Source organism: Verticillium nonalfalfae, assembly GCF_003724135.2.
Source record: "Verticillium nonalfalfae strain VnAa140/NRRL 66861 chromosome Unknown scaffold_74, whole genome shotgun sequence".
In the NCBI taxonomy this organism is placed as follows: domain Eukaryota; kingdom Fungi; phylum Ascomycota; class Sordariomycetes; order Glomerellales; family Plectosphaerellaceae; genus Verticillium; species Verticillium nonalfalfae.
The window spans coordinates 34,747-61,503 of NW_021167299.1; the positions used below are offsets into that span (position 1 = coordinate 34,747).

Genomic DNA, 26,757 nt, shown 5'->3' on the forward strand with positions numbered 1-26,757 from the left:
GGTGTCGGTGATGTGGCTTTCATGATGCGAATCCAAGCATGTGAATCGGTCCTTCGGTGAAACGCGAACAGAGGCTGAACGGTACCGTCTATATTCTGCCAGTAGTGTTCCGGCACGGGTATATGGTATATGGTCCTAACATCAACATACATGTCTGTCCGTGGCACCCCCCCCCCCCCCCGACTAAGGTCTCCCCAAGTCGGCATTTCTCCGCCTCCACATCTCCAGCACGCGCCCCGTCTTCTCCGCCTGCTCAACCCCAAGCCTGCGCTGCGTCAGGTCGAGCGCCCAGTTGAGCCTCGCCGTCCGCCCGGGCTCGCCCCTCTTGAGGTCCCGCACCGCGACCCGGACGACGGCCTCGAGCCCCGCCGCCGGCAGCGTCAGGCCCTGCGCCGCGAGCCAGGCGTTGCAGCGCGAGACGTGCCGCAGCGCCGCGCGGTCCGAGAGGTGCGACGCGCGCGAGAACCAGACGGCCATGTCGGCGACGAGCTTTTGCTTCGTGCGGAGGCGGAGCTCGGCCGAGCGCTTCGAGCGCATCATGTTGGTGGTGGTGGTGGTGTTTTGTTGGTGGTGATGGCGGCGCGCGCGCTCCGCGGGCGATTCCGAGTGGAGGACTTCCCAGACGAGGTTGGGGTCCACGTCCGCGTCGAGGATCATGGGTTTGATATACGGGTGCCAGTCGTTCCAGGACCATGTGCGGAGTGCCGCCGGCCTGTTGGTGCCGCGGTGGCGTTTCATGAGCTCGTACATGGCTGTCGCTATTCTGTGGTCCTTGCTGGCGAGGGCGATGGCTCTGAAGCCCACTTCGCTGAGGCTGTTGCTGTTGCTGCTCTGGCGCGTGCGGCAGTACTTGTCAAAGGAGGCGAGAAAGCCGTCGATCATGTCGAGGCGGCGCAGCGCGCGGAAGAGGCTCATGAGAAGGCCAATGCGGTGGCTGCCGCCGTCGCCGGGGTGTTCGAGGGTGCCAATGTGCCAGGCGAGGGAGCTCATACTCAGTTCCTGGTCGGTGCTGGCTTCACGCTTCCATGCGCTCTGCACCTGTCGCGCGTTGCGCAGGTAGCCGCGGCTTTGCCACTGCTGGAGGAGGAGTTTGCTGAGGTCATGCGCGGGTGCTGATGAAGATGCTTGGCCAAACATGGAGGAGCGAGAGCATGCTTCGAGGAGGAAGGTCGTGTCGACCTGAGGCATCCTGGCGAGAATGTCAAGCCACCGTAGGCGACGGCCATGAACGATATGTGACCCTTCATGACGCATGGCGACAGATTCCATGCCGGCGAGCAGTGCGGTGTGTTCTTGGGGCGATATTCTGGCTAGGGCGTTTGCCATCAGCGGTGCCGACGCTTCGTATGCCCGCGCAGGAGCGGCGAGCCATGTCTGCAACGCCGCGTGTAGACCTTCTCCCAGGCGATTCATGTGCTGGTCCGGCACGACGGTAAGGATGGTGCAAATTAGTTCGGCACTGGCCCTGCTGGCCGGCAGCTCAGAAACCCGACGAAGTAGTGTGTTGCAGAGGTGGGGGCTGGCCTCGGCGAGACCCTGAACTCTCGAGTACGCCATGCCTTTGATGATAGCTGAGAGCAATGCAGTGGTGGCAGAACGCGCGACCTGCGGATCTTGCCGGGCCGCTACAATGGTAGCCGTGAAAGAAGAAAGGGCTTTTGGTATGGCTTCCAAGGTGAGCAGCCCCAGGTAGATGTCATGTTGGAGGCGGTCCATTGCGAGACGGAAATCGGGATCGAGCTTGGCCAATGATTTCAGCAACGCCTCACGCGTCTCCTCGAGCCTCTCGGAAAAGTCATCAGAAGGCTGCAGCACATCATCGTACTCTTGTCTCGGGTAGTCAACGGCTTCCTCGGCGGGGAGCAGCTGATCCATCCACGTGAGCAGAGACCACGACTTGGGCGGTGGCGACTCCTCCATTCTCAGCCGAGACGCAAGCTCCGTAGGCGGGGACCACTTCCACTGCGTCAGGTCGGCAGGAAACTCGATGAGCCATGGCGGCAGCGTGGGCTGGAAGTCTGCCGAGTAGAGCCCTGTGATCCTCCTCTTGCCGAGTCTCTTGCGGTTCTCCAAGGGCCCAGGCACAGAGCTCGAATTGCGACGCGAGAGCCTCGAAGCGTGGCAGTATCGCTCAAAGGCACTGGCGAGGACGCTGTCGGTGATCCAGACATTGTCGAGGGGGGCGCGGAGGTGTTTTACGGCTCGGCAGCATCGCGCTGTCGGTCGGGTCGGCATTGGAGCCGTTGTGTGGAGAACGTTTCGGTTGCTTGAGATACCATGTGTCGTCACGGCGTTTCCATGGCCAATTGGGTATATTAGACAGTCGACGAGAGGTGATGGCGTCGATGGATACAGATGGGTGGTGTGGTTGATTGTGTGTGCAAGAGGTGGATTTCTGTAGAGTCGGAGACGAGGCTGACGCGACAAATTGGAGCTCTGCTATTGGTATGGTCAAGCCACAGTATCCCCACATATTTGCCCTCCTGGTTGCCGATGCACCAGCCACGCGTCATGAGCCAACAGGGTTGTGGCTTGCGTCTGTCGACCAGCCGAGCTGCGTCGGCCCCGCGGCGTTGAGTTTGGCGGGGAACAAAGAACGGACGAGACGGTCAGCCTGGCCGTCCACTCAGTCATGCTCAGCTCAGCGGACAATGCCGACAGGTCGACAGGTCGTGATGGCGGGGCACTCTGGAAGACTTATGCTTTTCTATTTCCCCCCCTCCCGCGCGCCACCTGTCCTACACCAACAACTCCCCGCTCACGATCACCGACAAGATGCCTCACGACTTCCCCCCTCTGAAGAATGACCTGCTGCTGCGGGCAGCACGCGGTATGTGCGAGGCGTCCCGATGCGAATCGCATCGCATGTGAAGCCGCGATCCGCCCACTAACACGAACGAACAGGTGAGGTCGTTGAGCGACCCCCCTGCTGGATCATGCGACAAGGTGAGCTTCTCTCCGATCCTTTCCCCTCCAAAGAAGCAATGCACCTCGGCTCTCATGCTGACGGGATGACTCTCCAGCCGGCCGCTATCTCCCCGAGTACCACGAAGCGAAGGGCACCAATGACTTCTTCGCGTGCTGTCGCTCTCCCGAGATCGCCTCGACCCTGACGCTCCAGCCGATCGACCGCTTCGACGGCCTCCTCGATGCGGCCATCATCTTCAGCGACATCCTCGTCATCCCGCAGGCGCTCGGCATGACGGTCGAGATGGTCGACAAGAAGGGTCCGCACTTTCCCAGCCCCCTCACGGGGCCCGAGGACCCCCAGTACGCCTCGGTCATGGCCGTCGACCTGCCGACGGCGGCGGCCGAGCTCGACTACGTCTACAAGGCCATCACGATGACGCGGCACAAGCTCGCCGGCCGCGTGCCCCTCATCGGCTTCTGCGGCGCCCCCTGGACGCTGCTCTGCTACATGGTCGAGGGCGGCGGCACCAAGCTCTTCATCCAGTCCAAGAAGTGGGTGTACCGCCACGCCGACGCCGCGCGCGCCCTGCTCCAGAAGATCGCCGACCTCTGCGTCGAGTATCTGGCGCTGCAGGTCCAGGCCGGCGCCCAGGCCGTCATGGTCTTCGACAGCTGGGCCGGCGAGCTCGGCCCCCGCGAGTTCGCCCGCTTCAGCGAGCCCTACCTCGCCCACATTGCCGCCCACCTGCCCGCCAAGCTGCGCAGCCTCGGCCTCGACCCCGTGCCCATGACCGTCTTCCCCAAGGGCGCCTGGCACGCCCTCGGCCGCGCCTGCGACCTCGGCTACGACGCCGTCGGCATCGACTGGATGCAGGACCCCGCCGAGGCCGTCCGTATCCGCGGCGACCGCCGTGTCGCGCTGCAGGGCAATGCCGACCCCGGCGTGCTGTACGGCACCAAGGAGGAGATGACGCGCGCCGCCCAGGTCATGGTCGACGGCTTCTGGAAGGAGAAGAAGGGCTGGATCTGCAACCTCGGACACGGTACGCCCCCCCCACTATTCTCCCACGCATCACTGACAGACGTACAGGCATCACACCCGGCGTCAACCCAGATGATCTCAAGTTCTTCCTCTCGGAAGTCCACCGCTTGACGCAGCAGTAGATGTGGAGAGAGAGGGAGGGAGAGGGAGTAGGACAATAAATCGGTCGTTAGAGGGTTCAAGGCACAGCGACGAAGTAGATTACTACGAGGAGTAGCAGGGTACAATCAAAATAAACAAAGGCAGACACACATAGCGGCGCATGAAAACTAAGGGTATTCTCGTCTTATCATAGAGTTGCCGTCCTCGAGAATAAAGAAGAGAAGGAGGGGCACAATCGCAACTCCATAAACAATAGGGACAAGCCCGCGGACACTACGTGTTCAACTGTCACGACCGCATATTTCCGTATGTGAGAAGGAGCGCACAATGTTGGAGGAATGGTTTCAATTCAAGTCATGTTGATTCATTTCCTCTCCATCACAAGACCAGGGCGAGGTTTGCTATAAAAATAAAACAGTGGTATCTGAACTTTTGTGTTTTCGTGGATCCGACGCGGGGAATGACCCATCATTCGTCATGAGAGTCCCCAATCCAACCCTCCGAAACTCCAGCGCACAGACAGTAAAAATGTTGGAAAAAGAGAAAGTCGTGATGATGATAACATGTAGCAGAGGGGGTATCTCCGCGATTTGATGAGAGAACCGGACCACAAAAGGTGTCCCGGTTGATGATGCTGCGCCGATTTTTGTTGTTGAATATGTATCCATGTTGGAGACGCCAATGAGCCAGTCGAGAGATGAGAGCCGCTGAGCAGTATTGAGATGGACAAGCCAGAAAAAGACAAAAGTCGACAAGTTGATCATGATGCATCAATGATGCCAACAGCGACCAAGCTTATGCCTTCTTGCCAGTGATGCTGTTGAGCCACGCCTTGCCCTTGGCAGCGAGCTCGGCAGACGAGCGCCTGCGCTTGTGGCTCGAGGAATCATCGTCATCAATGGCGTTCTCGATGGCAGCGGCCTTCTGGAGGGCGGCGTTGTCCTCCTTGAAGATGTTGGCGGCACCGCCACGGCCGTAGTGGGCAGCACCAGAGGAGGTGCGGCGGGGGGCACCCTCGACGTCCTGGCGCAGGCGAGTCTCGTAGGGGTCGTCGTTCTTGAGCATGTTGCCAGTGCCACCACGGCCAGTGGTAACGACGGAGGACTTGAGAGTAGGGGTCTGGAGGTCCTTGGTGGTGAGCTTGTCAAACTTGGAGCTGTTGGCAATGTTGCCAGCGCCGCCGCGACCGTGAGAGACGAGCATGTTGTTTGAGGTTTGGTGATTGTGGGTATTGTGTTGCGGGTTGGGGTTGTGCAGTGTGCGAGATGAAGATCGTGAGTCAATGATGTTGAGCTTCACAACGAGTAGTGCTTAATTTGGCGGGGTAATCGAAGAGGTAGGTTTCGAATGTTTCCTGTTTATGAGCTTGATGGGCCAGAGCAGTTCGTCGGAGGGGAACAAAGGGACAAGAGGTTATATACCAGGACGAAGCTCTGGGTACCTCGCCTCGTGGTCAGACAACGGTCTGGGCACGTACCTTGGAGAGCTCTGCCAGGCGCTTGAGCTTGCCCCTCACCTTCCCCCGGATACATCGCGACCAAGCTTTTGGATGGTCACAAGGACACCGAAAGTTTTTTTTTTTTCATTCCCTTTTGCCCTTGGCTTTCCCCCCTCGTACACCCCCTGGGCCCTCTGACTGTTCTGATTTCAGCATAGCCTGCAGTCGAGTCTCCACCGATGGCATCAACGGGGTCAGAAGTGTGCAAAGACCAAGGCGCTGGGACCCAAACGGAAACCATTGCCTAAGACAAACGTAATGAAAACAATGCTAGCCAGCCGTCGGGGCCACACGCGCACCCTCTAGACGCTCGCGCCATCGCCCTACCCGGCCCCGTCATGGCTACCATGATGGCTTGCCGTAGTACTTCGTCGCCCATGGATGGGTCGTGGCTCCCCTCAGGCTCCTTGATTGGGGGGTGGCCTTTGCACCCGTATGGTCCAGCGTCACTTGATCGCGTTCTCAGACAAAAGGTGCATCGCCTCGTTGTTTCTGTTGTGTTGTCTCGCCCCCGAGTTGGCGAATGTACCAGAAATTGACCAGAAGGTACGAGCTTGGCACTGCACAACCGGCAATGCCTACACTGCGCCTGGCTATGATGAGCCTGGCCAAGCCCATGATGTAAACCAAGCTGTGCTCGTTTTCTTGCGGCCGCCTTGGGCCCCCCCGGGAACAATCCTGCACCTTTGCGGTCACCTGCTGTGTGTTGCGTGCTGAATTGAGTGCTTGGGTGACTCTTGGCACCGCTGCGTCGCCCCGTCGCTAGGCGCTTCGCATCGCAGCTGCTCGTCTTCCCCACCGCTAATGAGTGAACAGGGAGAAAAATTCAACTTGCCCATTCCCTATGAGGCTGGACCAGAAAAACAGCCAGACTAGACCGAGCGAGCAATACCAGCCGTTTGCATGACAACGTGACCATGTGTCGGCCGGCTCCTGACGAGGGCCCAGATTAAGCTTAGATGCGGGCGCTGCGAAACAGTTCAGGTGGTCTTGGAAGAGCTCTGGTGACCTCTCCTGCCGATCGTGCATTCCGCCGTGGTCTTCCAACGGCAGCGTATTACCGATGACTCTCAGGGGTAGAGACGACGTGTCCCTCGCGAATCCCGCTCCCAATGAATGTGTGTCCTTGTGACGCGCCATTGCGCCGCGGCACTGCCCAGTTGTGTGAGACCATCTGGTGGCGCAACCATGCAACACGTCTCTCTGCCATGCTGCGTTGACCTTGGAGATGAGCAGCACGCCAGCAGCACGCCATTCGCCTGGCTCCTGGTGACGAAATGAGTGTCTGGCAGTTGTTGTGCGGTGACAGGTAGCCCTGGTGTGTGTGCCGGTCTGGTGGTGGTCCCGGCCCGGCGTGTTCCCACAGCGTCCTGACACTAAAAATTGACGAGACCTGCACCCCGGATTTTTGATCCTGGGCGGCTTCGACTGTCGCAGGGAAGAAAAGTCTAGCGCGTCTGGGTCGCCAAGAGAACTGTTGATCTCCCTTCAATCCTTGTGACCTGCTGAGTCCTGCCGCCTGATCAGGCGGCCCACAATAGCGCAAAATTTGCCTGTGTTGTGAAGTGGCAATGGGGCAATGCCTGGCGGCAGATGCCCTGCCGTTCGAGCACCGGCGAATGAAGTCACGAGAGCTGCTCCGCGGGATGCTCAATAATTCAGTAGCCGAGGACAGTTGAGGCGGCTGCAGTGCGCCGAATGGTTTCTGGAAGGACGCCTGGTCTGCTGAGGGCTGAACGAGTAACGACCGACCCGAAGGAGACACGATAGACTGCATCTGTTCCAAAAGCCCCTGAGCTTGTGAACTGGACAGTGACTTCTTCTGGTGAGCACCCCGCAACTGGGACGTCACAGGGTCGAAAACTCTGACTTTGCGCTCGTGGCTTGGCAGTGGAGGACTGCCAAGACTGTTTGCAGTGGCTTCTCGGCCATTCTCCCTGTCCAGGAACAAGCTTCGCTAAATCCGGTGCCCACTTTAAGATCAATGGCCTGGTGGAGATGGCTAGTTTTCCTCAACGCTGTTGATGTGTCTCGGCCGTTCGATCTGCCGAGAAGGAACAATTCCAGTGCACACGAAACGAAGGGGGTGAAGAAAAGAAGAAAAGAAGAAAGGAGAGGAGACTCAAAACAGTTGATGCCAAGACGCTGGTCGCCTTCGTAGGCACGGGACGGAGATTCGCATGTACAGAAGACTGCAATAATGCCTGAGACGGTGACCGAATCGAGCCCTTTCCGTCTCGCCCCTCGTCCTGAACCACTTTGGGTATGAGACAGGTGTCGAACGACCAACATACCCGTTGGGTGTCCATGCGATCACTATTGGAAACAATAAGAGCCGGTGCCTTAGAATGGAGCAAGCTGGAGAAGCGTCTTCAGAGAAAGGCTAGAAAAGAGTGAATTGAAGGAGCATGCAAGGCAGCACGGGCCGGGCCCCGTGGCTGGACCGCGTTCCGCTATATGTTGGGCTGGGAGAGAGGTGCGCGATGAAGTAGACGAGTCATTGTCACAGAAAATTGCGAAACCCAATTGCGAAACCCTTGGCATCATGGACATTCTTTGTACTCGAGTAGCATCGGCACATACTGCAGGTCGTCTTGAAAAGCTCCGAGATCGATTAGACGGAGCCCTGGCGATGATCAGAATGGTGGTCTCAGTGTAGGGCTTATAGGTGTCCGAATTGGGCCGTCGATCATCGAAGGAGAGGAGTCTTTCCAAGGGTTGCCTCAAAGGTCAGCTTCCGCTGCATAGCAAGCAGGTATATGTAGGTTGGTCCTGCAGGTACCTCAATACGATGCGCGCCTCATTCACCTGGCGTGTAGGGTGGTAGACTGACCCCTACCAATACTTCACCGAGCACCGAGAGTCGAGCAAAGCTGGTTCCAGCGGAAAGAGTCTCCAATGTGAAGGAGACAGGAAATCCATATGATCTCATCAAATGCGAGGTGACACGTTGATGGTGGGAATCCCCCGGCGCATGGCATCAGACTGGTGGCTAAAATAGGGTCGTTGAGACACTGTTCGGAGCATATCAGGGTGGGCCAGGAGCAATCAGAAGCCTTCCAGTGGCCTCGACAGGAAGGCTGCATGAGCCACGGCTTTGCGCCAGCCATCCCATTCGACGATCGTCTGACCGGCTGTGGCGAGCCCTGGCACCCGAGCTCTAGTGACAGCTGTCTGACTGTGTGGTCCTCGTCCTGAAAAGGGAAGGCGTCCAATAAAGGAGCATGCTTGCCATCTGTGACACCCGACCCGGCCGAGTGGCCGAATGCATGATTGTCCCTCTCTGGTCTTTGGGGGTGAGGAGTCGGGCACTTTATGCCGAGTGGTAAGGCTTTTGTCCCAAGTGTGTCGATTCCGTCGTCATGATGGCTGGGCGACGCGCTGTGTGAAGTGGCCGACGCCGAGGATGGTTGGGGGTCTGGCTCGTCGTCGCAGATCGGGGGCCAACCGTTCAGGTGCACCAAATGACACGCCACCCGTCTTGCGTCCGCTCGGCATACTTGTCAGAGGACGCGCCTGACCCAGCGACCAGGAACAAAACACTCCGAACCGATGCATGGCGGACGGAAGCCGGGGCGCCGTGGTGCCATGTTGTAAGAGGGTGGAGGGTGAGAGGCATGTGTCTTGGTGGAGAGAGCTGTGGCGGGCTGCACGGCTTGCAAAGCGTTGTGAGAGCAGCTCGGTCGCAAGGTGGACGGACAGGTCTCGTCCGACACAGTGACCTTTCTGGCTGTCGAAGGCGAGTGCCTGGGACCGATGCGGACAAGATGGGCGAATAAGCTTTGACGCCATGGACCATGGTCGCGGTAGATGACAGAAGGGCTATGAGACACCAACAGGGAATGCCATGGCCATGGTGTGGGAAGCGAGCGCAATCCTCGTCCCTGATGTGGGATCGCTCAGGGAAGAGGGTGTGTCAGATTCGGGGAGAGCGGTTTGCCAGCACACAGACGGCAAGGCTGCCACCGAAGCAGAGCATGGCGTCGAGTACGCATGGAGGAAAGGTGCCGAAGAGAAGGAGAGAGTTGGTGATGTGTTGCTTCTGGTGGTGTCCTTTGGGTCGTTTGGCGATAAGGACATCAACGAGGCAGGGCAGGTGCCATCGGACGGCCCTGGCTCCCAACCCGTCTCATTCAGTCGATGAGATGAAGCCGGGCGGGAAGGCAAGACCGCGTCGGGGATCGCGGCACGGGAGCTCACTGATCGGATGGCTGGGGAACAGGGGGGGGAGGTCAGGGCCCTGTTAGGTCCTTGGGCCTGTAAACCACGATGGAGGGTCGCTGGGTGTGCTGACAGGGAGCGCTCGAGGCGCTACGCTACGATACCCTGGCGCTCTCAGCCCGGCACTGTGCCATTTTGCAGTGGAGAGACCCCTCTCTGGAGCTCTGGTGTAATGCGCGACGGGAGGTTGATCGCCCGCTGTGGCCGCTATGACCCGCGCTCGCCATGGTAATTGGGTGAGAGGGCCGCCCCCCCACAGAGGCTGCGGGCAGCGCCCGTCATCCACCCAACCTTCAAAGTTCCGCCTTCCATCTAGTCCAGCTCCTCCATCTTTGAGACAGCTGTGCCCAATGCCCATCAGTGTCTGCGTCTACGTCTGCGTCAGTGTCGGCACCTGCACCTACACCTGCACCTGCACCACCTTATCTACCTAAACCGCATGCCTTTTTGTTCTCTTTTTCAACTGGCGCTTCCGCAAGGCTTCACCTTCTCCCTCGTCAGGCGCCCCCTCGCCCTTGGTCTGATGCCCTTCCGCATCACAACCCCGCCTCCATCTTCGAGTCTCCGCAGCCTCTCGGGCCAGTCGGCTAGCCATCGCAACGTCGGAAGTTCACGGCGGATCGATCAAATCAGGCTGAGCCTCAACATCCAACAATTCGAAAGACCAACACCATACCATTCGCCCCTGGATGTGCCTGCTGAAGAAACGAGAGCCAGCCAGCCATAGTACAATCCTGCGTCCCCGTCATCAGGCCGACAGGCGAGCCACCGGAAGCCCTCTCGATCACCTGGGCATTCGTGAAGCTCTCGCAATATTGCCTCCCGCACCATCTCGATAGCGAGCCAACAAGAAACCTACCGCCATCATGAGCTACGACCAGCACCAGCACCTGCAGTCGCATCCTCACCAGCAGCAGCATCCGCAGAACATGGCTCCGAGCTACCACCACTATCCGCCTGCGCCCTCCCACCATGGACCTCCCCAGCATCTCCCGCACGCCCAGCAACAGCATCAATATCCGCCCCCGCAGCAGCACCATCAGCAGCAGTACCAGCACCCCGGCCACCCTTCTGCTCACCCCCAGAACTCTCTGCCCCCGATGCCTCAATACTCGACACACCAAATGCCTCCCCAGATGCAACCGCAGCTCCCTTCGCAGATGCCTCCGCCTGAGATGCCCGGCGGCGCTCCACCCCACCAAGCGCAACTTGTTCCTGAGCCCACGCGCAGCATCGAGCCTGTGTCCAGGAAAGATGAGGGTGGTCGAACATACAAGTACGTTCGCACAGTCAGATGCCCGAGACCTTCCATCAGTGCTGACTCTCAATCCCGTAGGCTCGACGTTGTCCAGCAACCCAAGCGAGCGCGCATGTGCGGCTTTGGTGACAAAGACAGGCGGCCCATTACCCCGCCGCCTTGCGTGCGCTTGATCATCATTGATCCGGATACGGGCAAGGAGATGGACTGCAAGTGCGTAAACGAGATGCAGCCGCCCAAGACCTGTGCGCCCGCATGCTGACATGGCTTCCCGCAGTGAAATCGACCACTCCATGTACGTTCTCAATGTGGACTTGTGGTCCGAGGACGGCCAGCGTGAGGTGAACCTCGTCCGCCACACCAACAGCGCACCCTCTATATCGTCAACGACACCATGCTCCTACACAAACTTGACCGAAAACGCCACGGCTTTCCAGCACATTCTGCCATCCAGCACACCTCATCGCGAACCTCCGCAGTTCCACAGCCCGAACAACATGGGCTATGCGCCGCCCAACGCATCTCCTTATGCCGGAGCTTATGGTATGCCCTCAAACTATCCTCCGTCCTGTAGGTGCTCTCTGGTCAGTGCGGACACAGCATCACGGCTGACGATAACCCAGCTCAATACCCTCTGTCAAACGGTTACGGCCCCGCCCCGCCTTATGGCTATTCAAATGGCGGGATACCCGAGTATGGCCGCACAGAATATGGCCAGAACCAGTTCCAGGCACGCAACTCCATCGGTGGCGCAGGTGCGCCTCAGGGGATGTACACGCGCAATCTCATCGGCAGTCTCGCTGCAAGCGCTTTCAGACTGTCTGATGTGGCAGAACACATTGGCATTTGGTTTATTCTCCAGGATCTGAGTGTCCGAACCGAAGGCAGCTTCCGGTACGTGCATCGAATTTGAGACTCCATCACAGACGATGGACTAACGTCATATTCCAGCCTGCGGTTCTCTTTCGTGAACGTCGGACCACCCACCCGGGCGCCGAGCACGAACCTCTCTAACCCAGGAGCCGTCACCAGGTCCGGCAAGGCACCGATCCTGGCATGCTGCTACAGCGAGCCTTTCACGGTCTTTTCTGCCAAGAAGTTCCCAGGTGTCTGCGAAAGCACGAGCCTCAGCAAGTGTTTCGCCTCTCAGGGCATCAAGATCCCGATTAGAAAGGAAGGCCAGGACAACAAGCGGGGCAAGGATGACGACGATGACGATTATTAAATGACGCGCTGCTCATACAACTGCCCATGTTCTGGTGGTCCCTCATCCACGCAAAGGGGGACGGGGTTTTGGGGTGGTGCGACACCCTTGGACTCTCAAGGCGTCAGTCGAGAAGTTTGGATGATGGCAAACTTCCCACTTGTGGCGAGGGAGGGTAGAAAAGGTGGTCAGTGAGGCCGCAGCGATTTGGCGAGGCCAGGCATGTCTACAGCCGACTTGTCGTGGGTCAGGACGCGACAGTTTCATGCCTTCTCGTGTGGTTGTTGTACTTTTTTTTTCTGCGGGTGTTTAACAGATACCAGGTCTTGATTGTCTCGCGAAAAGCCCTCACAGACGTGATGAATTTACCCCCCCCCTGTTCCGGACCAGATATAGCCCCGTGTTGAGACATGCCAGTTTCTCGTGTGCCTCCCCCTTCCCCCGCAACGGGCCTAACTTGGTTCCCGTGTCTCAGCCATGTCCGTACCAAGCCAGCCCGATGGATCTAGCGTGGCCTTGTTTGTGATACAATAGCTAGGTCCTGGTGCAGCAGGAGAACGGCCGGAAACCCACCGAGGGCCGCCCGCGAGATCGGGAGATGGCAGCCGGCCGGAATCGGGGGCCATGCAAATCCATGGCGTCACGATGTTAAGCTTTCAACCATCAAGGCCTTGCGGGCGCCGTATCGCAGGAGACGTCAGTGTCCTCTTTGCAGCGTTGCTTAAACGCCCGGGCTGTCCCATCCGCCTTCTTTTTTTTTGCCGGCGCCTTGTTTCTCGTTCATCATCAGCAAAGACATCATCGCGATACCCGGGCTCACAACGCGCAACTCTTCACAACCACGACGAAAGACAAGGCATCATCATCCGAGCGCTCAAAAGAGTTCTTGAGAGAAGATAAAAAAAAGAATTTCTCCATAATGATGATGAAACGTTCAGCACTCGCCATCCCGTCTTTTGCGTCTCGCTGCTCCCTCCTCCTGCTGTTGCTGCGGACAACCTCCGCCCTCCCGCAGCTCCTGCTCCCTCCGGCCCCGCTCACGGGCTGCCTCAGCGCAGTCATGGACCTCAACGACGACATAGCGCTGGGCAACCCTTCCGCCGCCGCCAGCTCGATCCACACGGAGCCGCCCGAGGCCTGCCGCGCTGCCGGCTTCAACGAGGTGCTCAACCTGCCTTACCAGCCCGAGGACGCGGCGGCCTTCCTAGGCGAGATAGCGCAGGCCATCGCGGAGTAGTGTTAACTGCCAGTGAAGACATGTCGAAAGCTCGAAAACAACACCTTAGAATACGAGGTCGCGACGTGGCTCAAGCTACGAAACCTTTCATATATACTCCGGCTTGGCATCCGTTGTTGCTACTCCCCCATTTGTTACATACATATGATATAGGCCGTCGGTCTACTGCCCCCTTTCCTACCCGGAACGACCGAATCCACCTGCCGGTCGAACCGTGCAGGCTGAGAATAAAACACAAATACCGACATGAAAAGGACACAACGAAACCGCTCAAGAAACAGGCTCTTTTTTTCATTGCTGATTCCTCTCTCCGGATCCCTCTCTTCCTAAAACGAGAACTTGCCCAACGCACACGCACAGGCTTTGATATCAACATGGGGGTGACAGAGCAACATGGTCATCCGACCCCCGAGTCCCTTCCCTTCCCTGAAAACCTTTCATCATTTCGCTGCAAGATCCTCAAACGCCGCGTCCAAGACCCCACACCCTTCCCTACCCATCGCTGAAGGGTAAATTTCTGTACAAAGAAGCAAAAAGAAGCAGAATATTGGTTGTTCGTGGCCAGGAACCCCTTTTGTCGTGACGAATAGTACAGTAAGAATCATGAAGAGCAAAACGCCGGTCTTTGCGAACCCGCCTCTGCTTCCTCCCTTCTTGGTGATCTATGTACTTGGCAACACTCGCAAGCTATGCTGTCGGTATGCAGATATGCGAGCAATCATGAGTGCAGGCGATTCATATGCGCAATGTAGACCGGCGCTAGATTCCGAGGCCATGTGCGAGTTTGTGTGTCTGAAGATGCAAATACCCGAGCTGGACTTGTGGCTACGAGTCTGCCAGCCTGGCAAAGTGCTTGGACCATATCCAACCCACTTGTTCTCTCGGATCGTCCTGGTTTTTAGCGAGCCATAATTCACCCTTTTCGGCGATCACATCAAAGATCTATCAATGGTCAGTTAGCACGCATCAATCAGGTCAAGGCTGCACGAGTCTTACCTCGCCTGCCTGATATGTGAGGTAAGGATACCCGGCTTCGTTCTTTGTCGTCTCAATATTGAACTCAAACAGTGACGCAGCAAGCCATAGCACATTGTAATTGCTGCTTTCGGGGAAGCGTTCTCTTGAGGACGCCCGGGACGACCTCTGGCTCTCTTCGGCACTGTCTGGCAATGGTAGTGCCGAGTGGAATAATCCCGAGTAACGCTTGGGTTCTGTGGCAGGGTAACCAGAATTGTAAGTCGAGTTCGAGTCCCGCCTGTTATGCAGGCTCGAGTCGGAACTTTCCCTGGGCAAGCCACCAGAGTCATAGCTCCTCCCAGTACTGGGTCTTGCCAGAGGATAACCGCCCGCAGCGCGCAAGCTTGGCGACGAATCTTCGGTCCGGGGCGACGGTGGTACGGATGGTCGCTGCCCGCTGCCGCTGCCGCTGCCGCTGGCGGTGGCATTGGCATTGGTGTAGTAATCGCGATAGTAGTATTGGTGAGGGCTCGGGACTGTGCTTGTAGGGGAGAGTGTGAACTGCCCGCTATTGCGCTTGAACTCCGGCGTGGGCAAGGCCGGGGTTTGTTCACTATTCATCGAGCGACCGCGATTCCGCGGAGTGAGCTCCGCGGGGCGGGGTCTGTTCCTTGGCGTCCCGTCCTCGGTGCTGGCCCTCGTCGTAATGGTCGACTGAGATGCTCTCCCCTTGTACTCGGGATGAAGAATGCCAATGGTGTCGAGCTGATCTTGCGCAAACTTGAAGTCATGTTGAAATATCGAGACGACATCGGGCATCTCTGGCAGCGACGAAGTGTCTGCAAGGACAACTTTAACTTTGTCCTTCCAGATCGAATACCACTTGGCCTGTATGTTGACGAGGTTCTCCAGACAGATCTTTCCAACCTTCTCCGTAAGGGCGGACAACTGGGGCAGCTCTTTGATCAGCGTATCGTTCAGCGCATCGTACTGCTCGACAAGTTCTTTCAGCTTCGGATCCAGCGTTTTGCCACCCTTTCTGATCTGTTCAGCTCGTTCAAAGTCCAACCGGCGTTTCTCCCTCTTCTTCATGGCCAAGGACGGGTTTCCGTACGCCTTGATGACGAGTTCAAAGGGCTCAATGACTTGCTTCCGAACTTGGGCAAGATGCTGATCCAAAGCAACCTTCTCTATGTCTCTCATGGATACATTGAACTGTACCCATTTGCTTTCAATCTCTGGGTAGCTGCCTGGCTGAAGTCTCATGACAAGCTCCATCGACGAAAGGTATTGGAGAAATTCGTGGACATAACTCGTTACTTGACGGGTGTAGAATTCTACATCCCGAAGGACAACTTGGAGCCGGAGATAGTCGTCACCAAACTTCTCGTGCAGTTTCGCGTACTCAGGGTCCTCAGGGATGCGCGTGCTTGTCGCCTGGAGGCGGTCAACACGTTTGCCGAATGCGCGGGCAAAACCAGCTTTGACGTCTGATTCTTTGCGCTTTCGCCCAACGATCTGGCCCACGAGCTCAAAGTTCTTCTTCGTCTTGTTGATCTCAATGATGGCAACTTCCAGCGTATCCTTGGCAGCAACAAGAGCAGGTCGGTCTGGGTGGTCTGGCGGTGTGTGCTGCAAAATTGTGAGGATTAAATTCGGGTACTTGGTGAGTCGCTGCATAGGTTTGATGAGGAGTGAGTCCAAATCCCATGCCGCAGTCAAATCCTTGGCAACCTCGTGGCATTCATTCAACCACACCTGGACAGTGGGGTCTTGCTGAATCTGGATAAGTCTTTTGGCGGCGAGATCGCTGTTTCGGAGAAACCCCTCGTGTGCAATCTTCATTTTCTCGGCGTTCAACTGGAACAGCGGACCCAGCGTCGTCGTGCGATCCTTGGCGTCGTCTGACTCCGTCTGGCTCTGTGCACCAGAATTTGATCCAGTCGAATTGGACTTGATAGAGGCTTCCTTTGGTGCAGAAGATCGTCGACCTTGAGGGATGTAAACAGCAGCAACGGCATCCTTGAGTTGCACAAGGAAAGCCGTGTGAAAGGCCACAATCTCATCCACATTTCGAAAGATATTTTTGCTCGTTTTGCCGTCCAGTTTCGGGCACGCCTCTGCCGTCCCCTTGTAGATCTCCTCGACGATGTTCATATCGCGGACGAATACCATCTCTGTGTCCACAAGTTCCTTGATGACATTTCGCCGCTGCTGGAGGCGCCGTTGCTCTTTCGTGATCGGTACGCTTTGGTCTTTGTCTGTCTCGCCGGTCAAGGAAACTTTGGTGTCCGTCTGATCGTGGAGCGTCTGGCTCCCGAGTGATGGGTCCCGCGTTGAGAGGGATGTGTGGTCGATCGAGTGTGCGTTTGATGTAGGTCGTGTCAGATCTTCACTTGGTCTTCTGGATGATCCTACCAAAGTGCTAGCTGGCCGTGTCTCTGGTTGGTAGTTGCTCGACGGCGGCCGGCGGGACTCTTTAATGGATCCTGCATGAGAGAAGGGCACTGGAGGAGGGCTATACTCGGGCAGAGGGACGGAAGAGAAATCTCTACTTAGTCTGTCCGACAAGTATGGGATCGAGAAACCCCCACCAGTGTCCAGTTCTGGCAATTGCGGTTCTTTGGACCTTGGAGAGGAATGTCCGTCTGCCATTTCGAGTAGCGACGGCTCTGAACCGTACAATTCACTGTGCCTGGCAGATGAGGCGCCGCTCGGCGAAGAACGATACCGGGCGTCCGACGCGAAGGGCGGGTTGGGCAGTGGAAGGGCGTCGCTGTGTCGAGCAGAATCCCTCGGTGAATAGTCGGCCGTCCCATTACTCTCGACGGAAAAGTCTGTCCATGCAGACTGATGACTGTAACGACTGGCGACGGGCAGCAGCGGCGGTATCGTCAGGCTATGCGAGGTATCTAGCGTTGGCAGACTATCTTGAGTGGTCTGGTACGTGTCGTCAGGAGCATCGGAATCGCATGTCGAGACCCTGCTGGATACCAGCCCCTCTCTGATTCGGTAACTCAGTGGCGTGTCATGTCGATGCTCACCCTGCCGAGACGGCGAATGCGTTTTGTCACTCTCGCGCTGCGATTGCTCTTGTCGAACAAAGGTGCGGAATGCCCTTGCTTCATGCTGGTCTAGACTCATGTGGTAGGAATCATCATGAGGCTCATCGGCGATCGAAGAACGCTCAGGCTTCGTGAATTGATCGGATTCTCGGTGAAGAATCTTAACGGTAGTTTCCAGTGACGGGCTCGAATACGGCAAAGGCTCGTACTCGTCCTTGTAAGCCTCCAAGTTCGATGCGGTGTCGGGCTGTGGCTCGGCCATTTGCTCGCTGTCGACATACTTGGGTGTAGAGTGTGGGGCCTCTTCAGACGTTTGTTGAGGCACATCAGTTGCGGCGATCTTGATAGAGACCTGTTCATCCTCGACGGCTTCCTGAGGGAATGAGTCGTGGTGTGTGACGTGTTCATCTGTCGATGGGGCCTCAAAGGGCGGCGTGCGAGCACCGAGGCGTTCGTCGTCCTCCGGGACATCGGCCTCGGACACAGTGAAGCTGCCAGGCATGTCTGGCAAAGCCAGACCCAGGCCGCTTGAGGTAGCCCCGTGATCGGGCTGAACAAGCGGGAAAACCTGTGGCTCATCGTCAAACTCTGTAACATCGGTAGCCATCGAAATAGCTGACGGCGGCGCTTCTTCGAACTCGATTGCGGGACTACCAGCTGGAAAACTGCCTGGAATACCAAGGGTCGGGGACTCTTTGACGACATCGGGCTGCGGCGACAGAGTGGCTGGGCTGGGCTCACTACACTCTGTACCTGTTGGGATTTTCAGAGGCGAGAGCAATCGCGAGTCGAGATCAGAAGCTGCAACATGGTCATGTGCTGTGCGTTCGTCTTGATTGGCTGCTGCTTGCGATGCTGTCAGCGCGGCTTTCGTCCGGGCTGCGACTTCCAATTCTTTCTTTCGCCTCTCTGCAGCTTGGAGCCTCGCCTCGCGTGCCTGGCTGTCGCGGATGGACTTTGTGTACGCCAACCTGATATGCTCTCTCCGCTGCTCGAAGTCCACCGGACCGACAGATATCTTGCGCCTCCGTGTAGGCGCTTCGGTGGACTTTTGTGCATTGCGCGTCGCATGATAGTGCGGCGACCGAGCCCGTTCTAACGCCTTCATCCGTGAACTCGTCGTGGTGGCGGTTGCAACAGACTGCCGAGGGCGAGAACTGCGTAATGGTGGCGATAGCTTGGGAGCGGGTACTCCGCCGTAAGGTGTCAATCTACCGTTGTTGCTCGGTGTCGTGAGCCCTTGAGGGGGCGCTCGTCGTGTCGACTGTGTCGGTGTTTTGGATCGATAGCCTTGAGCGCTTGCCGCCCTGGAGGGTCTGCCGTGGGGTTTGATGCGATGCAGGTTGGATGGGGAGTTGGCTCTGGAGTTCCCGCCGGAGGGTGAGCTTGTCGAGAGACTGGGACTCGGGCTGGCAAGTCTTCGGACAGAAATGGGCAGTCGTGTCGAAGGCGAGACGGCGCGACTACGCTCGGTGGCTCCGACAGCAGGCGGAGGCGGCTTTCGCGGAATGATGGACGGCGTGTCGCTCTGCGCCCGCACGTGGCTTTTGAGGTGACGTGTTTGTTGAGGCTGTAGGCCGTTCGTGTCGTCATTCGCGATGCGGTACCAATCGGTTGGAGATGATGGTTCAATCAGATCAGGGTCGGAAAGAGTGCGTTGGTGTGCGGATCTAATGCTCGACACATTCGATTCCGACGTCCTTCGCGGCCGAGAACCCGATCCTTCGATGCCATGACCAAGGGTGTGGTTATCGCGCTGATCGGGTAGGATTTCGCCAAAGAGGAGGGTTTGCGACTGAGGAATCATGGGTGACGCATTCGGTGAGGCGGTTGTCGGTTGGAATGAGTGTTTCTGCGACACGGTTGGAGTGGATTGCGAAGGCTGTGCGTTCAATGCCACGGGCGTTCGAGGTTTTCCTATTCGACTGGCAAACGATTGCGAGTTGTTGGAAGTCTGGTCTTCGGCGACAAACTTTGTCCTCTGGGTGCTCCGCGTTGCCCTGGCGGAGTCTGGTGTCAGGTTACGGTCGACGGACGTCCTGAGGGTGGAATATGATGTTTGACGCTGACCCACGGGGGCAGTGGGTAGCGGCTTGTCACTGCTCGTCGCAGGCTTGTTTGGTCGTGACGGGATACCAGTCCGTACGGGAAGCCGGGGTATCGCGGTCGGAGGGCCTTGGTCAAACTTCTTAGTCAGGTCCTTGACGCTTGGCTGGCGTGCTGCATTGTTCAGCCTCTTGGGGCCCGTCGTGCTCGAAGGGTCAATCGGGGCAGAAACAGATCTTGTCGCTGTACGGAGGCCGTTGAGGGCTGTTGGCATGGGAGGGTGTTTGGCTGTGGTCCCGTTGCCATTCGACCGCAAGGAGGCGGGATCCCTCGGTCGAGGCACGGATGTGGCCATTGGGGCGCGTTCGGACGAAGAGGAAGGCTGTCGGCTGTGCTGGTGGTGGTAGTGGGTCGAGGAGGCGCTACGATAGTCACGATAGAAGTCGTCTGGTGTCACGACCGCGACGACATGACTTCCGATGCCACCGTCAATACCGTCGCCGGTCGGACTGTCAAATGCCACGGAAGCTGCGAAGGGGTCAAGGCTGTCAATGTCGAAAGTGGTCTGTGTGGCTACGGGGCGACTGCCAGGAGTGTACGGGGTGTCGGTCGGAGAGAGTTCAGGGGGCTCGTCGTAAACAGGGTAGGTGTACTCGGTGTGGGCTTGTGTATGGTGCTGGTGCTGGTGTTGGCGGTGAAGACTGTCCTGGTATCGTGCGTCGTCGTCGTCGTCGTGTTTGACGTAGGAGTGGTGGCCGTCGACGGCATGGGTTGGGTGGTGATGTGCGTGATGGGCATGGGCGCGACCACGGTCAGAGGCCGTGCGGAGGGTGTCTGTACCCAGAGGGTCCTCCTCTTCTCGAAAACCGTCCTCCATTGTGGCTTGAACATCAGTCAGGCTTGTCGGAGTCGGTCTTCACTTGCCAGTGTTTGGCGCATCTCCTGCAGGTGGTGGGTTGTTTGGGCTCGAAAGCATCGATGAGCTGGCCAGCAATATGAATGGGCAGCGAGGTTTGGCGGAAGGACGACTGGCAGGTCAGAATGGCCCCGGGCAGCTCGAGGCGGGACAGGCAAGCGTTGGTGTTGGCAGCCCCCTGGTCGGCAGAGGGCCTATCAACGACGTAGTTGAGGGCAAGGATGCGCGCCCACAGGGCCACGTCGAAAGGCACCCTGCCAGGGGGGGTGTCTGGTCGGCAGGAACAGAACAGTACAAGCGCACAAGGGCAACTTGACTCGACACACAAGAAGTGTGGTCTGGCAGTTTGAACAGGGAGCTCTACTTTTGGCTGAGTGAGAGAGGGAGGGAGGCAGAGCAGAGCTGATCTGTGATCTGAGATCGCGATGCAACAGCAAAGGGACACGAATCGGGGTTGAATGGGGCTTGCAGTGCAACGATGCTGCCCAGGGTTTATGAAGAAGAACCGGTTTAAAAGGAAGCAAAAGCGGGCAGGATTGAAGAAGAGACGACGTGATTGTGAAGCAGGTAGGCACCTACGTAGGTACTTGCCTCAGGTAGGTACCTCAGGTAGGTACTCACCTACCAAGGTAGGGTCAGGGTACCTTGGGGATTGGTAAACAGAGGCAAGGCAGTAGCAGCAGTATCACCGACGGCAGGAGCATGTAGTAGCAGCAGCAGCGACAACAGCAGGGAGCAGGAGCAATCATCAAGACGCTAGCACACTGGCGCCCGGTGAGGGCCCCATCGACGACAAGGGAAGGTGGGCAACGGTGGGCTTCTGTACTGAACACTGGTGGGTCAGGCTTGGCCCGGCGCGCGAACAAGCCCCAACTCAGTGCCTTGCCTTCCCTGGTCATTCACCTCGTAACTCGTAACCTGACGGAAGCGCATACTCTGTGGACTGGAAAGCCGGCAAAAAATTAAATTGTCGTCAAAATCTTCTTGGTCAGGTGGCAGAACCGTGAGGTGGTGCAGGATTTTTCTTTGCCTCGATATTCGTTGCTTCTGCTGATTCAAAACCGATACTCATGTCGGATGGTCCCGCTCCACCCCCGAAGCCCCCTACCCCCTCGTCGCCCGCTGCCTGCGACTGTGACAGCAAACGTAGGTACTGGTACTGGCTGTACAGTATGTGCAGATCACTGCAGCCATGCAGTGTCAGTCGGTCCAACCGCCCGTGGAACGGTCAGAGGAGGAAGTGCCTGGGGGGCACAGCAAGAGTGAGGGAGCCTTTGTGTTGATGGTACACAGAAGAGACAGGGCTTTCCACCAAACGTGCGTCCCAACCGCAAGAACCACCTGAGGCCTCGATGAGCACAGGGCCCGGCATGAACTGTCTAGAAAATTGCATCCAGGCACGAGAAACAGGCACGACATGAAATGTTGGCATGGCAGTAAGACAAGCAAGAGACTTGAAAGAAGCACCAGAAGCATCACATTCGAACTGATGTCAGGACCCCCTCTTCCCCCCCCCGGTCAGCCTCCCCTTGCGCTCAGGAGCACCGCTCATGTGCCTAACCGGAAACCCCTTTAGCGCATGGACTGCCCCAAGATTGGCGGTTGCCGAGAGCCCAAGCTCCTCTCTAGCGCACGCTTTGCCGGTCTGAATACGGGCCTAAATGTCGTTTCAGGCCCTGGGCCAACTGTGAGCCACACTGCGCGCCACTGGATGCCTCCGTCTCGAGTCCGCGCTGCCACATCCCACACCCATTTGATCGACTCAACGACTGGACAGGCATCGCGCTCCTTCATCACCACCCGCGCCGAGCCGACGCGTTGTGAGCCAATTGCGACGTCAGCCAAACGCGTTGATCGCCTGTACCAATTGCCTGGTGTCGAATCGTGGGAAGGCGGTCCAATCGCCGTGGCGTTGTTTTACCTGGCCTCACCGACGATTCGCTCGACAACTCTCAACAATTCTGTACCCTCCAATGCCCACCGACAAATGCCACGATGGCAACCGCCGTCCGAGCTGGGATGAAGAGGGTCGGTGAAGACAAAGGCGCGAGCCATGAAAGACCTCCCCCGCTAAAGAAAGCCAGAATCCATGCCACCGCCAATCCCGTAAAGCACGCTCTGCTTCGGCAGTATTACCCTGAAATTGTATCATTACGCCACTATCTCATCTCTAAGTTGCCAAGCGCGTCAAGACTACGTCGCAAGAAGATAGCCAGCATTGGCTCCGAAGAGCCCCGCTCCTCGGCCGATTTTAGAGACGACCTTGAACGTCAGCTGTGCCATCTGCTGGACACTACTGTTGTTGGCCTTCAACACAGTCAACTGCCGGCAGCAGATGGCAATGTTCGACGAGAGGAATGGACCAAGTTCTCTCAGAGAGGCGATGAGTCCTATGTGACGCTATCGGGCGGGCTGTCTGACGCGCTCTTTTCTCAGGCAGAGGTCTGCATAGCCTTCTCCCATGCTTCTTTTTCCGAGTGCCTGCTGACATAGGCCCCGCGTAGATTGTCGACTTCGTTGTCTGGCTTCTCTTTTCCCAGAAAGGCAGCAACGCCACCTGGCCTAAGCATCTGCTCTGTGATGGCTTTCGTAGGAATGCCACGCATGCCGCCACATCGGCCATTCCTGGGCTGCTCTCCGTGTACCCAAATCACCATGTGGAGGCTCTGAAAAAGAGTCCCTGGCCGGAGCTACTCATGTTGCTGGGCAAGTCAGGCGAGAGTATCATGATTGATCTTCTTGTTGATGGAGCTATGTTCACGCCCATCCAGACGGGGTTGGGCAACATGTATCAGCTGAGCGGTGTGCCCTTGTCAGAATTGAGCCCAGCGCAGAGCCAACTTTCCAAAGCTCTGATGACGGACGCAGTCCCACAGCGACCGTTGTCTGACATCACCTTCGTCAGAAGCCGTATGATGTATGCACGAGCCGCACTCAACACTCGCGGTTTCGTGCTCTTTGGATTTCGTCATATTCGTAAGGCTCTCGTTCCCAAAACAGCTTGATCTTTGCTAACAGCGATTGCAGATGTTTTGAATCGATGTCCGCTTCCAGGCATGGTAACGCTTGAGACAAAAGGATCAGGGATTCCGAGCAAGATTGAAGACAGCACACGGAAGTTGCTGATGTATATTTTCCCACGACAGTTCGGCCTGCATAACGTCTTTTCTTCCGAAGTCGACAGACGGCAGACAACGCAGAAGTTCCAGGATTATACCCTACGAGAGGACGAGATCAAGTCTCTTCATCCTCACTTGGGATGTTCCGGAACTGAAAAACCTAGATCCCTGCCGAAAAGGCTGCGTGGGGAGGTCGTCCGCTTGATCCAGCGTTTACAGGTCCGGCATGCTCGGTGCTCGTATACTGAACTGCTCCGACATTATTGCCCATCTGCGTTGGATGCCAATGCAGGACAACGACGTTCCATCCACGAGCAGCCTGGGAGCAAAAAAGCAGCCGTTGGCAAACGGTCATCACTTTCTGCGACCCAACAGACAATGTCGAAAAGGTCAGGGCTGCGACGAAAGTCCGGTGGCAAAGACTATCGCAGGTCTACGCAGATCGCACAACAGCCACCACAGCCCACCGTTACGTTCGAAACAATCACAGACTTGGCAACTCCCGCCGCCCATGTTTCGGCCTTTTGCCAAGCGGTTCTTGCAAAACTTATACCCGATGACTTCTGGGGGTCGGGCTCTTCTCGGAGGTCTAATAAGCAGCTGGTCATGACGAAGGTGCACCATTTTGTCAAGCTTCGCAGGTTCGAGTCGCTATCGCTTGGTGAAGTTGCAAATGGTCTCAAGGTGTGAGGCCTTACCCATGTTGTAGTATCCAACTGACAAATAAATCCTAGGTGACAGACATCGGTTGGTTAGCACCGCCAGGCTTACTATCCCAGAAGACCAGCCTAACCGACAAGAACAAGCGCCTCGAGATTTTGAACGAATTCCTCTACTATGTTTTTGATTCCCTTTTGATACCCCTCCTGCGTAGTAATTTTTACGTCACCGAGTCCAGTGTTCATCGGTACAAATTGTTCTACTTTCGTCACGACATCTGGCGTTACGTGGCAGAGCCAGCCATGGCGGAGCTCAAAGTCACCATGTTTGAGGAGGTTAAGCTGGATCATGCACGGAGGATATTGGAGAACAGGAGACTTGGGTTCAGCCAAGTCAGGCTGCTGCCCAAACAAATCTCCATGCGCCCCATCACCAATCTCCGAAGAAGGGCCGCGCCGATAGGCAACAAAAAGATGCTGGGATTGAGCATCAACTCAATTCTTGGGCCGGTGTACTCGGCCTTGAAATTGGAAAAGGTGAGCCTTCGCTCCTGATACGAGGTGAAGCATCGACTGACGACTCAGGAACTCGACCCATCCAAGCTGGGCGCCTCACTGTTCTCTGTTCCGGATATCTACCGGCGGTTGAATGCGTTTAAAAACAGTCTGGGAGACACCCCAGGCAAGCTCTACTTTGTCAAGTTGGATGTCAAGGCTGCTTTTGACACCATTCCACAGGATGCCGTCCTCAAGTTGATGCAGGACGTGACAACCCAGGACAGGTATAAGCTGTTGAAGCACGTTGAGATCAAAGCAGGTCATGTGGGCGGAGTCCACAAGCCCACACGGCGGTGGCAAGCGGTTGCCATACGCGAGCACGATAAGACCCCGTTCCTTGATCGTGTCGAGAGCCAGCTGGCGCCGACCAAGCGGCATACAATCTTCGTCGACAACGTCATGCAGCGATCAGAGGATCGACGAAAGCTCTTGTCTTTGATGACGACGCATATAGAGCAAAACCTTGTCAAGCTCGGAAAGAAGTACTACCGACAAAAGAACGGCATTCCTCAAGGGTCGGTACTTTCCTCTACGCTCTGCAACTACTTTTACGCCGATCTCGAGCTACAACACTTGTCGTTTCTGAACGGTCAAGACTGTATGCTGTCCAGGCTGATTGATGATTTCCTTCTCGTTACCACGGATGTGCGCAAGGCGCGAAGGTTCGTCAAGGTGATGCACATGGGCTTCCCTGATTACGGGGTTTCTGTCAGCCCAGCTAAGACGTTGGTGAACTTTGAGATGGAGATTGACGGCGCCTCGGTGGCGAGTTTACCCAATGGGGAGAAGTTCCCATACTGTGGTACACTCATTGACTGTAGGACGCTAGCCATTGGGAAGGACCGTGCCCATATCAAGGATACAGGTGTGTTCATTTGCTTATTTTTGTTGCGTGATGACGCTGACAGGAGCAGTGACCTCCAACGGCCTAACAGTCGAGTTCGGATATCAAACTGGGCACAACTTCATGAGAAAGACACTGAGTAAGCACGGGGGGTTCTATGGTGCTAGGTTCCAGCTACTGACCACCACAGATGCTTTCAAAATCCAATCCCACATCATGTTCTATGACACGGGGCACAACTCCCCGCAAACCGTCTATTCCAACCTTTTTGATTCCTTTACCGAGACTGCCACGAAGATGCTGGCGTACGCCAAATGCCTTGGGCCAAGTCAACACCCCGCGCCTCGGATGGTCATCCGTAAGCCGCCTTTGTCAGATCACAGTTTGGCGTGGCCACTAACAATGTTTAGGCACAATTTCGAAAGTGATTGATGTTGCGTGGGTGCTTCTGACAAGCAAGACTCGCAGAGCAAGGTTTCCAGACTACAGGTGTGAGTTGAGCAAGCACCAGGTAACGTGGCTAGCACTTCATGCGGTCAGGAAGGCCGTGGCGCGAAAGCAGTCAGCATATCGAGATGTCCTTGAATGGATAGCTCGGGAGATCAGGAAATTACACTTCAAGAAGGAGATTCGGGATGTCGGAATCCTCAAGAGATTCGAGGATGTAGCTCCATGACAACTCACATGTCAGCGAGCAGACGCCTCTAATCCGGTCCTTCAAGTCTAGCCTGATCGCTCGTAGGACAAGCAAAGCATCTAGCACAACAATCACTGTGGTGTTGCATCCGGATGATATGATTCGTCAGTCAATGATCCATTCGGCATTCGGGGACGCACCTCGGCGCTCTGACGCATCCAATGGTGCATCAAACGGTTCACGCCAAGCCAGATATACATTGCATTGTTTCCTCTCTGTGCTGGTGGATGTGGCCATGGAAAAATCAGGTCACCACTGCAGCAAATGTGGGTCGAGGATCTCCGTCACAAGGCAAAGGTGTGCATCGGGCTTTGAACAACAAGCCGGACAAAGGCCCGGGGTCGTCCCGTCCGGGGTTTGAACCCTCGGATCGCCCCGTGCGGGTAGATGTTGATCGATCAGGCGGCACGGATGAGACCCTACC

At 56.8% G+C, this 26,757-nt stretch overlaps 7 protein-coding genes across 7 annotated transcripts; 4 read left to right on the top strand and 3 right to left on the bottom strand.

Moving 5' to 3' along the window:
- Positions 1 to 183: 183 nt before the first annotated feature.
- Positions 184 to 2,235, bottom strand: D7B24_008362 (uncharacterized protein; the record flags this gene model as incomplete). The annotated part of the gene is made up of 1 exon (XM_028642450.1): positions 184 to 2,235. The coding sequence occupies one exon, from the start codon at positions 2,233 to 2,235 to the stop codon at positions 184 to 186; it is 2,052 nt and encodes a 683-aa protein (XP_028493735.1).
- A 540-nt stretch (positions 2,236 to 2,775) lies between these two features.
- Positions 2,776 to 4,074, top strand: D7B24_008363 (uncharacterized protein; the record flags this gene model as incomplete). The annotated part of the gene is made up of 4 exons (XM_028642451.1): positions 2,776 to 2,830; positions 2,905 to 2,946; positions 3,024 to 3,953; positions 4,001 to 4,074. The coding sequence occupies 4 exons, from the start codon at positions 2,776 to 2,778 to the stop codon at positions 4,072 to 4,074; spliced, it is 1,101 nt and encodes a 366-aa protein (XP_028493736.1).
- A 775-nt stretch (positions 4,075 to 4,849) lies between these two features.
- On the bottom strand, positions 4,850 to 5,257 carry D7B24_008364 (uncharacterized protein; the record flags this gene model as incomplete). Its single annotated transcript, XM_028642452.1, has 1 exon — positions 4,850 to 5,257. One exon carries the CDS (start codon positions 5,255 to 5,257, stop codon positions 4,850 to 4,852), a length of 408 nt encoding a protein of 135 aa, XP_028493737.1.
- Positions 5,258 to 10,639: 5,382 nt separating this feature from the next.
- D7B24_008365 (uncharacterized protein) lies at positions 10,640 to 12,256 on the top strand (the record flags this gene model as incomplete). The annotated part of the gene is made up of 5 exons (XM_028642453.1): positions 10,640 to 11,049; positions 11,110 to 11,244; positions 11,309 to 11,601; positions 11,655 to 11,925; positions 11,983 to 12,256. The coding sequence occupies 5 exons, from the start codon at positions 10,640 to 10,642 to the stop codon at positions 12,254 to 12,256; spliced, it is 1,383 nt and encodes a 460-aa protein (XP_028493738.1).
- An 898-nt stretch (positions 12,257 to 13,154) lies between these two features.
- Positions 13,155 to 13,472, top strand: D7B24_008366 (uncharacterized protein; the record flags this gene model as incomplete). Its single annotated transcript, XM_028642454.1, has 1 exon — positions 13,155 to 13,472. The coding sequence occupies one exon, from the start codon at positions 13,155 to 13,157 to the stop codon at positions 13,470 to 13,472; it is 318 nt and encodes a 105-aa protein (XP_028493739.1).
- Positions 13,473 to 14,297: 825 nt separating this feature from the next.
- D7B24_008367 (uncharacterized protein) lies at positions 14,298 to 20,417 on the bottom strand (the record flags this gene model as incomplete). Its single annotated transcript, XM_028642455.1, has 3 exons — positions 14,298 to 14,414; positions 14,469 to 16,690; positions 17,474 to 20,417. 3 exons carry the CDS (start codon positions 20,415 to 20,417, stop codon positions 14,298 to 14,300), a joined length of 5,283 nt encoding a protein of 1,760 aa, XP_028493740.1.
- A 3,536-nt stretch (positions 20,418 to 23,953) lies between these two features.
- D7B24_008368 (uncharacterized protein) lies at positions 23,954 to 26,312 on the top strand (the record flags this gene model as incomplete). The annotated part of the gene is made up of 7 exons (XM_028642456.1): positions 23,954 to 24,259; positions 24,310 to 24,771; positions 24,820 to 25,657; positions 25,707 to 25,775; positions 25,827 to 25,994; positions 26,047 to 26,074; positions 26,126 to 26,312. 7 exons carry the CDS (start codon positions 23,954 to 23,956, stop codon positions 26,310 to 26,312), a joined length of 2,058 nt encoding a protein of 685 aa, XP_028493741.1.
- Between the last annotated feature and the right edge of the window lie 445 nt (positions 26,313 to 26,757).